Here is an 11,893-nt window from a genome sequence, read left to right on the forward strand (position 1 = left end):
GGGCCTCCTGGATGGGGGTCACTTGAGGATCCGGACCAGGCTGATTGAGGGGAATCACTTGGAACACAAACAATTAACACTCAGCCCACACATAGCTTAGCTTAGCCCCTAAATCCTCACATTTGTCCAGACAAAGTGGCTGGACCCTAAAGACGCTGAGACCCCCTCTAATTCATGGGAACAGCACACACATCATCATTGTCATGTAACATAAACACAACATATGTATTAGTGGGGTGATGCAAGGATAGCAAGAAGAAAACTGTGAATGTGAAATAAAGTAAAACTACTCAACTTTGAAGACACCTGACATACACCAAATTCACAAGAAGCAAAACTGTTGCCTAACGTCACTGGTTATGCTCATGCATTACCATTTCATTTCCAGTCAGTTCTACTTTCTGCTCTACGGTTATCGCCACCGTTTTCCTGTGGTGACATTTTGTTTTCAAATCCAAAGAAATAGCTAAATACGCTTGTGGAGTCAATGTTTTAGATGTTCACAGAGCTGACGTCACTTTAAAATCAAGACCTCTCGGTGGACACATCATTAGGTACACCGTCACGTTGTTTAGGCACATGTGAGCGGTTGGGTGTACCTAAAGATGTGTCGAGTTTGATGTTGTTTCCTCATGGTAGACTGACATCTATGGGACGCGGCCATCACTGCACCCACTGCCCTTGCGCAATCATTTTTGAAATAATAAAAACAGAATAACGATACAATAAGGATCATTTCAAAATAATACTCAAATCTATTTTTGTATGTGCAATTAATTGGTCATGTTTTATGGAGTGAGCACACTGCACATTGTTATTTTCAATCCATTATTGGTTATACTCTTATTTACAATTTATAACATTCATATGATGAAGACCGTATTGATGGAACTGTCATTTCCTGTTCTGAACAACTACTACAGTGACATTTTTCGTATCTCTCTCCCTCTCTCTCTCTCTCTCTCTCTCTCTCTCTCTCTCTCTCTCTCTTTATATATATATATATATATATATATATATATATATATATATATATATATATGAATGTGCGTGTGTTTGTGTTGTGTGTATGTATTCATCCATCCATTTTCCCTACCACTTGTCCTCACGAGGGTCGCGGGCGTGCTGGAGCCCCTGGACTGCTCGCCAGCCAGTCGCAGGGAACATATAACCGACCATATGAAATACATTAGCTTTATTTAATAATCAATACTATATTTTGTCATGATTAATTCAATGCTATAATATTACATCACTGCCTGTTTTTCACTGTTTACATTACCTCTGTAATATTTTGTCAGTGTGACACATTGTTATACTTTGTTTTCTTCTGTGTTTTCCTTAAATTATTTTTTTTATTTTACAATTTACACACAAACAGCTTCTGTTACAATGTCAATGAAGACTATGGTTAGACCATATTCTTATCTATTTTATTGTATTGTATTCTTTTCTACTCTAGCTCAGTCTAATTTCATGTATTGCATTTTATTGTGGTCCCATCTATGCCATTCTAGTACCGTCTCTTCCAGGAGTAGTCAAATACAAATCTTTAAGGGCCACAAATATCTTTTTCTATGAGCCAAGGGTCCATTTATTGAGGTCAGTCAGGCCAAATGCGATAATACAAATTTAGTCAAGCGACTAGTGTTTTCTATTAGATTATATTCCATTGGAAAGATACAAAGGTGAGTGTGTAACGTAGTAAAAATATTAAAAAGTTCAAAGTATCAAGAAAGTGAATTAGAAGCATTAAAATAAAATACAACTTTGTTGTATTTAATGTACGTAAGATTATATTGTTAAAAAAAAGAGGGTGGGGGTGGGGGCTGTGGGTGTGGAAGGAGATTTCACTCCCAAATTTATTTCCCCTCGTCGGACAGCCGAGGCCACCCCCAAAGGGTCAGAACCCTTGACAGTGTCAAGTTTGTTTTTGCTCACCAGCCACTGTGGCAAGTGGTTTCCCAGAGTCACTAGCCATTAGGGGCTTTCTCACTGCAGGAACTTTTGCAGGAATTTACCTAGCTACCCTGGGAGCTTGAGTTCCCCTGTGTCCCTATTGAAAAAAAACTACCAGGGTACGGAAAGTTCCCCCTAAATTATTTAATTCCTCCTGGCGGGTAGAGTCTACCCAGAGGTACCAGGAACTATTTGAGGGGGCGGGCTGTGCGTTTACTTTCTCATTCACATATCCGCCATTACTGGACGCGACGTTCCGCAAGGCTAGAAATAAGAGGATTAAAATACATCCATCCATCCTTTATCTGAGCCGCTCTAACCGGTCGCCATTAAAATACATTGAAAAGCAAAACTTCCAAACACAGAACGGGCTAGGCTGTAAGCGCCGCTGGCCGCGCATGTCTGCACAATCAGTTGATTTGTCCACAGCAATAGACATACATTTTGCTTTTCCAAGGTTTCCAGAAGCTTTGCTGCAACATCCTTTTCAAGTAAATTAGTTTCACCCTGCAAAGATTTGCTGTGTCTGAGAGAGGCACTATTTTTTTATTGCTGAAATGACAAGCTGCTTAGTTTTGTTGTCCACTCACTTAATAATTGACAGCTAGCGTGCAGTTGTTTACTGTTTCCGACTGGGTAAAAGGTCTCATATTCATATCACCAGCGTACTGGTTTTATACTTGTTGCGTTCGGCAGACAAAATACAAAAACTTTGTTTTTTTTTTCCGGCTGTAAGAGAGACATTTTGAAGCCGTGCTGTTTCTCAAAGCTTTTAGCGAATAGCGATGTATTCTCATCTTGTTTGGTCCGTTTTTCGATGTTTGGATTTTGGTGTGAGCCAGTAGGTCATTTGTTCACATGTGCGAGCAGCTATTTACAGCAAGTCCACTCGGACAAACTTGTCACCATATGGGTTTTTGCATCGCCATGATTTTATTGATCACTCCACACACACACCTTACAACACCATCCATCCATTTTCTGTACCGCTTACCCTCACTAGGTTGGGGGCGTGCTGGAGCCTATCCCAGCTATCTTTGGGCGAGCGGCGAGGTTGCCTGCCAATCGCAGGGCACATAAAAACAAACAACCATTCATAAAAACATAACAACATAAAAACAAACAACCACTCACGGGCAATTTAGTGTTTTCAATGAACCTAGCATATATGTTTTGGGATGTGGGAGGAAACCAGAATACGCAGAGAAAATCCACACAGGGATGGGGAGAACATGAAAACTCCACACAGGTGGGGCCAGGATTTGAACCCCAGTCCTCAGAACTGTGAGGCCGATGTGCTAATCAGTCACCCCCTGTGCCGCCACGGTACAACATGTTATGTGAAATTAAAATAGTAAAGTCTGTCAGGCCATATCGGGCCACAAGTTAAATAGGCCTGATTTACCATGTTGGATGCCGTTTGACAAAACTACAATTAAACAGATTGTAGCGTCGAGGAAGTTGACACTGGAATACCCAGCATGCCGACCAACTTTGTGTAAACAGTTGACTTATTATATATATTAATCATTCCCTAGTAGTAGTAGACGTGTGTGTTCTTCCACCCCGTTTTTTTTTTTTTTTTTAATTCTTCACTAACTGTTGGTTTATGTATACAAGCACCGTGAGTTTCGTCTTGTGATTAATGACCTCGTCGTCGCTCACTTGTGCAGTCTAGCGGGTAATGCATGTAATTGCCCTTTGAAGTAAAGAATATCATCACAGTGCCACTAGGTCACCTGCATCACATGCCATAGTTCACTTAAAACTCAACCTGCCGAAGCGGCTAGTGGGAGCGGCAATGTTACCAGCCGCTGCTGAAATCCACCAGCATTTGGCTAGTTGGCCGGTGTTAACGTAAATACCTGACCCTTGTTGGATGCCCCTGAACATAATACTTGTGATGGTTAGGTCTGCACATTGTATTTGAACTCATTCACTGGCAGCCTTCCCAGTTAACATGGATATTTGACTTTTACAGCCGTCAATGGCAGTAAATTTAAACACGTTAAAACAGAAATTAAAGCTGATTTCAAAGAAAATATTTTTGCTATTGAACAGTTTTAAGTATTTACGTTTTTCATAGTGTGTTTTAAAATCATTAAAATGTTTTGTCCACAAAAAAAAAAACTTTGTCAGAAGTGGGATTCGAACCCACGCCTCCATTCGGAGACCAGAATTCCCGTTCGAGAGAAGGTTTCAACCTTGAGTCTGGCGCCTTAGACCGCTCGGCCATCCTGACAACTGACACACAGCCACTCTGTTGGCCTTTTAACCAAAAGTCTCCCGAAATTTATGATGTCAATATATTCATGGTTTGAAAAAGCTATACGCTGCCTTTTTAGGTCAACCACTGACAGCAGCACAGTTGTGACGTGCTTGTGGTGGTTGTTACCTTGTTGTTTGTCTGTCCTGATAACGTGAATCAAACAAGTGTCCATGGATCTTCAAAGTCACTTTTCTGTGGCCAAAACCCATGAACATGTACTCTTTTAAGTTTTAAAACATATTTACGTTCAATTTGGCAACAAACCACCCCAACACTGTCGTATAGTGATTGCGTCATCGCGGCGTCTCACTCGCTACTCCAGACACGACTAGCCAATAAATTCACAATTTACGCTTTGTTGACAAAAACTCAAAAACAAACGATATACTCTTTTGGACTCTTTTATTTTTCTTTCACCAACATTTCAACGTCACTGTCCAACATTACTGTCGCCACCTGATTACGTCAACATCACTGAATGAGTGAGTTTTGGCGATAGATGGCGCCATTTCGTGTTTGTTCGCGATTATTGAACAAAACGTGTTTTACAAACGTTTAAAATGTTTTTACACAATTCTCAGAGCCAAAGTGAACCAATTGTAGATATTTCTTACACGCATCAAATATTAGTAAGGAGTGACTAAAGCAAAGCGAATTTATTTAGATAGCGCATTTCATACATGAGGTAACTCAATGTGTTTTACATGATTATAAACATTTAAAACAAATGGAAAAAATAGGATAGCAACTGAACTGAAGCCAAAAAAAAACATGACCGCTAATCAATAAATCAAATCTAACCAAAGCAAACTGAAAAAAGATCAACTAGTATTAAAATTTATTACAAAATACTGTTGAATACATTTTCACAAACCAAGTGGTGGGGGATATTTGAGTTTGTCAGTTATGTACCACACAGCTACATTAATTGATAAGTGTAATTGGGTGGCTTGTTGATGAACTCCTGCGGTGGTGAACGTCACGTGGCCACACCCGGAAAACAGGTTAGCTGACTTCCTGTGTATGCTATGCTAGTGAGCATGACAACGGTGTGATAAAATATTTCACCATTTCTTCAACTAACTTTCTAATGTAATTTTTAGCTGCCACATGAGATGCAACCAAACACAAATTTGTAGTATTTCTATCCAATGAAAATAAATAAAGTTATATTCTATTCATATTGTCTGACGCCAAACTTGCTAAAATTTCGTTTTCTTTACAGGTGGTGTCTTTTGACAAAAGTTGAATACTTGTATAACAATTATTTATAGTAATACATGAACATGGGTGCTTTATCACAGCCCCCTTCACGATTCACCTGAGGAAACGCTTTCACCTCTTTTCTCAAATACGGAAGTAGGTTGCACATATATACCAGATTCAATCTCCAATGGGCACTCAAAACAGTTTGTGTGTGTGTGTGAGAGGGATATAGTTACGGTAGCCAGTTTTCTGGGGTTCACAGATTAGCATAGGATCATATGGTGAAATGCGGCACTGACTTGATTCCACCATAACTTGTTTCCTGTTTGCTCATGTGTCTATGCTGGCTCACTTGCACAGGACAGATTCACCCCTAAAACGAGACAATTTCACCACGGCAAGAAAGAAAGGTGGGAAAAATGTGTCGAATTGTTGATCCTTGGGTATTTTGAACAAAGCATTTGAGATGTTATTAACACTCCAGGAAAATGGTAAATTCTGAAAATAATCGTGATGAGCTAAAAGTGAGCCTTAGAATAACAGTAATAATGTAGAAGTTTGAATCTTGCAAAAGTTTATTTGGACCATGGCATAATGTCATGAATATTTAATGAGGGGAGAGGAGACAAAGTCGACAGATTCAGCAGCAGCCATTAATGATTCAAGGTTTGCTTGAAAAAGAAGTCAAATAAATAAAAAAAAAGTTAAAAAAAACCAAAACAACTCAGTCTTGTTTAGGAGCGCGCAGGCAGGAACTAGGAGCATGCTGGGAAAAATGTCTTAAATCCAGGATATTTCAAAACAAAACTTGACTGTTAGCATCAATTGGCTTCCTAGGCTAGCGAGCTCCAAGCACTCAGCATTCCTGCATCTCCTCCTCTTGTTGGTTGAGGGTCCCCCGGTGCTCTGGCTCCTCCTCCCTCTCACCGGGCTCCTCCCCGATGACATGTAGGCCATGAAGCGCCTCTACCTGAGGGCGGGGATCGTCGCCGAGCTCCGCCTCCTGCAACTGCTGCCGGCGCTCCTCCACCAGCAGGAGGCGCTCTCGCACACACTCGGACACCAACGCCGCAGCGTCGCTGCCCGTGCTGCCGAAGCACTGCTCGCTCCTAACACAAGCACACACGCAAAGCAGTCATTGTGTGTGTGTTTGATTGTCTGTGTGTCAAGTGTTTGTATACGAACCCATCGGGGAAGATGACGGGCATGCTGAGTCTGTCCAACAGAGCTTTGGCTGAAGCATCCACCGCATCCAGAAACTCTGTCTCCACATGCTCACACTGTAAAACCTGAAACATGTTATTTAAATTCAATTACATTTTGTAAAGATTTTTAAAATATTTGCATTTATCCAACTCCTTTTTTGGTTTTGTATTCATTCATTTTTTGCATCTTTAAGTATATAATAAAGGTTTGAATACACACACATTATATTCGTATATACATATATATAGACGCAGACACTATATTGCCAAAAGTATTCGCTCACCTGCCTTGAGTCAGACATGAATGTAAGTGACATCCCAGTCTTAATCCACAGAGTTTAATATGACATGGGTCCACCTTTTACAGCTTTATCAGCTTAACTCTTCTGAAAAAGCTTTCCACAAGGTTTTTTTGACCATTCCCCCTGAAGTGCATTTGTGAGGTCACACAGTGATGTTGGACGAGAAGGCCTGTCTCTCACTCTGTACTCTTAATACATCCCAAAGGGGTTCTATCAAGTTGGTGTCAGGAATCTGTGCAGACCCGTCAAGTTCCCCCACACCAAGCTCTCATTCATGTCTCTATGGACTTTGCTTTGTGCACTGGTGCACAGTCATGCTGGAAGAAGAAGGGGCCAGCTCCAAACTTCCCACAAAGATGGTAGTGTGTAAAATCTCTTGGTATGATATCGCATTCAGTTCCTTTTACTGCAACTAAGGAGCCAATATTTTGGACCATTTCATGCTCCCAACTTGGTGGGAACAGTTCTTTCATTTCTAAAATGGCTGTGCACCAGTGCACAAAGCAAGGTGCATTAAGACATGGATGACAGAGTCTGGTGTGGATGAACTCGACTGGCCTGCACAGAGTCCTGACTTCAACCGGAGAGAACACCTTTGGGATGAATTAGAGCGGAGACTGAAAGCCAGGCCTTCTCGTTCAACCTCACAAATGTGCTTCTGCAAGAATGGTCAAACGTTCCCATAAACACACTCCTAAACCTTGTGGGCAGCCTTTCCAGAAGAGTTGAAGCTGTTATAGCTACAAAGTGTGGACCGACATCATACTGAACCCTTTGGATTAGGAATGGAATATCACTTAGTTCATACAATATGTGAGTCAAGGCAGGTGAGCGAATACTTTTGGCACTATAGTGGATATACATACATATACACACACATTATATATATATATAGAGAGAGAGAGAGAGAGAGAGAGAGAGAGAGAGAGAGAGAGAGAGAGAGAGAGAGAGAGAGAGAGAGAGAGAGAGAGAGAGAGAGAGAGAGAGAGAGAGAGAGAGACAGTGTATGTACTGTATGTATAGGCAGTTATAGGTTACCTTTTTCAAATTCATATTTTTTCATTGTATTTTTTTTTTATTTCGTTAGAATTTTTATTTATGTTTGTCAGAAACCTAACCACCCCGATAAACAAGGGATAACTGTATTTATTAAATAGTATAGTAGTATAATATCATAAGACACCACTAGATTTGTGTGTGTGCGCGCACTGACCGAGTCGGCGTGCTGGTGGAAGGCGAGGGCGAGTTGCAGTCGATGTTGACGCTCGTCGGCGCTGACGCTGAACTGCTTCCACACGCGGTTGAGTCGAGGCAAAGTGTCGCCGGAGGAGCGCGTGGCGCAGCGTAGAGACTGGCACAGCACCACCGTGGCCTGGAGGAGCTGACGGCCGTAGTCGTATGTACTCTGAAACAGGCCAGCGCACAACGTCAGTGGGTGTGTCTTTCAGGTGTTACAGGCTCAGCACGTGAAGACAATTACACACACACAGAAACATGTTCCCGTTAAAAATCGCACCCACAATCACGTATGCACACACACGCATACACCATCACACCCACACACGTATGCACACGGTCACGCACGGACACTCATGCACTTGCATTCACAACATGCACCTAGAATGTCACACACTTATAGCTGAAACCAAATCTTTACATACACAAATTTATTTTATTTCAAATTTTTTTCTCATTGTCTGACATGAAATCATTCTGTCATTCTTCTGGCATTGAGCAAATAGAAATAATTTAGGTAATTCTAAAACAGGAAAGGACATTGCAATTTTTTTGTAACCCTGCGATATATATTGTGATATGAAAAAATAGAGGATAAAATACTCGTGGCCATGTGAAATCAAGCACACATTTTTCTTTTTCCCTCTATGTATTTGTTTGACATTTATAATCACTTCAGTAGAAATAAGCAATGCTCAAAAGGGCCCAGAAGTATACTGAGATATAGATAGAAGTCTACCTCTATTTACATGCACTGTAGTATTGAGCAGGTAAGTGTCCAGCCAATCATGAAGTCAATTTGTTCTTTTTAATTCATATGAAATTTTACACGTTTTAACATAATATGCATTAGGGCTGCACAATATTCAGTTTGAGCATAGTCATCGCGATGTACGTGTGCGCGATAGTCACATCGCAGGGTGCGATGTTGGTGTACGGTGCGAATCAACTGTAATATTAAAAGTGACCAGCAGAGGGACCTGTTTGGACATGCTCAAAGATTGTACACTTGCTACATTTCCTATTTCCCCCTTCAGAATGAAACCAGGTAGGTGCGCAGCAGCTGCAGGCGTTCAGGGATACTGAGAAAATGTGTTCTTTTGTAATACAGTAAAAAATTGTAAAAATCAATTAGTAGGAAAATTATTAATTGCATCAGAATACTTTACACTAAAATCACAAATTGATATGAAATTTATTTTGTTTTGTAATTTCAAAATAGGGTGGCACTGGTTAGCACATCCGCCTCACAGTTCTGAGGACCGGGGTTCAATTCCCGGCCCCGCCTGTGTGGAGTTTGCATGTTCTCCCCTTGCCTGTGTGGGTTTTCTCCGGTCACTCCGGTTTCCTACCACATCCCCAAAACCTGCGTGGTAGGTTAATTGACAACTTTAAATTGCCCGTAGGTGTGAATGTGAGTGCGAATGGTTGTTTGTTAATATGTGCCCTGTGATTGGCTGGCGTCCAGTTCGGTCTACCCCGCCTCTCGCCCAAAGATAGCTGGGAAAGGCTCCAGCACGCCCGCGACCCTGGTGAGGGTAAGCGGAACGGATGAATGAATGAATGATTGAATTTCAGAATAGATCAATTATTTTGTTAATATAGTCAGCCACAGCTGCGAGGAATGCAAAGTTATCAGTGTCCTTTCACCATCGTTCCTGTCATACTGTGTTGCGTGTTTTGGTTTGCACATTATGGACAAAGGTCCTGTTTTTGTTTGAATGCCTCATTTTAAAAACAACATCCAAGCAACAAGTTTTTCCTTATGTTTTTGAGATTGTAGGGTGAAAGCTGCAGCTCGCTACTAGTGTGGACTGAATGGGTGGCAACAATGCGGAAATGAAATCCCAGTATTTTCAGGGTAATAGCCCGTCAGCAACATACAGTAATGAAAGAGGGGGGGAAAGAAAAATGAAATAGTTTGTTTTTGGCCTGGTGAACTTAGTTTTTTTTTTTGCACTAGTTCAGTCTATGGACTGAACTAGTGCAAAAAAAATGGACTGAACTCTATGGACTGAACTAGTGCATTTTTGGAGTCTATGGACTGAACTAGTGCATTTTTGGAATGAAGAACTGAACTTTGAAAACAAATTTTCCCAACATTGATCCTGTATTATTTCACATTGCAAATTGAAGCAAGGTTTTGCCGATTATTTGAAGAATGTTTTGCGAGCGCTATTCAAAGTATGATTGTGATTGGTAGACTCATGCGCGCAGTGCATGTTGGGTACCCGAGTTCTTTTCCCCCGACATTGGCAGGACCTTTGCGATGTGACTATCGTGCATGCGCACATCGAAATGACGAATATAAAACATGCATACACATAGAATCAAACACATTCAAACAATCACACACATACCATCATATACACACACACACACACACACACACACATCCCCACATGCACATACACCGTATTGCCAAAAGTATTCTCTCACCTGCCTTGATTCGCATATGATTTGAAGTGATATTCCCATTCTAAATCCATATGCTTTAATATGATGTTGGTCAACCCCTTTCAGCTCTAACAGCTTCAAGTCTTGTGGTAAGGCTTTTAACAAGCCTTAGTTCATGGTAATTTTTGCCCTTTCTTCCAGGAACATATTTGTGAGGTCACACACTGATGTTGGACGAGAAGGCCTGGCTCACTGTCCACTCGAAATCAAGGGCAGGACTCTGTGCAGGCCAGTCAGGTTCATCCATCCCAAATTCTTTCATTCATGTCATTATGTGCCTTGCTTTGTGCACTGGTGCACAGACATGCTGGAAGGGGTCAACTGTCCCCACAAAAGTGGGAGCATGGAATTGTCCAAAGTCTCTTGGTATGCTGAAGCATTCATAGTTCCTTTTACTAAAGCTAATATTTTGGACATTTCCAACTTTGTGGGAAAAGTTTCGAGATGTCCCCTTCTTGTTCCAACATGACTGTGCATTAGTGCACAAATCAAGGTTCATAAAAACATGGATGAGAGAGTTTGATGCGGATGAACCTGACTGGCCTGCACAATCCTGACTTCAACCCTATAGAACACTTTTGGATGAATTCGAGTGGAGATTGAGAGCCAGGCCTTCTCGTCCAACATCAGTGTCTAACCTCACAAATGCGCTTCTGGAAAGAAAAATGGTCATAAATTCCAATAAACACACTCCTAAATGTTAAAAAAAAATGTTATAATTGCAGAGGTTGGAATGATGTCATATTAAACCCTATGGATTAAGAATGGGATGTCATTTACATTCATATCTGAGTCAAGGTAGGTGCACGAATACTTTTGGCAATATAGTGTATGAACACACAAAATCACACACATGCATTCATACACACACATGCATACACAAACTAACACACCCACAAACATGCATGCATACATACAATCACATACTCTCACCAAATCACAGGCCTTCATACATGCACACAATCACAGGCACACACACGGGGGCACACACCCACACAATCGCACGCACATGCAAACGCACAAGACGGCAAGGAAGTGGAGCGGCCACGACCTCCCGTCTCACCTGAGCCACGTCCACAAACTTCTTGTGTTTGTCCATCATGGCTTTGGTTTCCTGGGCGTCGTCTCCGAGTCTCACGTGGGTCTTCAGCAGCGCGTCCAGAAGCTCGCACAGCCAATCCACAGCCTGCGCACAGACGTCATCACACCCACGCACGCACACGTCATGACACACGCACGCACGCTGATGTTGTCATCCT

General features: G+C 41.6%; 1 protein-coding gene and 1 non-coding gene across 2 annotated transcripts in view; both read right to left on the reverse strand.

Annotated features, from left to right (window-relative positions):
• Nucleotides 1–4,092: 4,092 nt before the first annotated feature.
• On the reverse strand, nucleotides 4,093–4,201 carry trnal-caa (transfer RNA leucine (anticodon CAA)). The gene is made up of 2 exons: nucleotides 4,164–4,201; nucleotides 4,093–4,138 (listed from the first exon to the last, which is right to left on the reverse strand). It is a non-coding gene; the product is annotated as a tRNA-Leu (tRNA).
• Nucleotides 4,202–5,009: 808 nt separating this feature from the next.
• sestd1 (SEC14 and spectrin domains 1) overlaps nucleotides 5,010–11,893 on the reverse strand; it is a 22,312-nt gene continuing 15,428 nt past the window's right edge. The window contains exons 17-20 of the mRNA XM_061692347.1: nucleotides 11,698–11,820; nucleotides 8,155–8,346; nucleotides 6,620–6,723; nucleotides 5,010–6,543 (exon numbers count right to left, since the gene is read on the reverse strand). Of these exons, the coding sequence (XP_061548331.1) occupies nucleotides 6,291–6,543; nucleotides 6,620–6,723; nucleotides 8,155–8,346; nucleotides 11,698–11,820 (672 nt within the window). The 3' untranslated portion in view covers nucleotides 5,010–6,290. The remainder of the gene's footprint in view (nucleotides 6,544–6,619; nucleotides 6,724–8,154; nucleotides 8,347–11,697; nucleotides 11,821–11,893) is intronic.

Source organism: Phycodurus eques, chromosome 12 (genome assembly GCF_024500275.1).
Source record: "Phycodurus eques isolate BA_2022a chromosome 12, UOR_Pequ_1.1, whole genome shotgun sequence".
Lineage (NCBI taxonomy): Eukaryota > Metazoa > Chordata > Actinopteri > Syngnathiformes > Syngnathidae > Phycodurus > Phycodurus eques.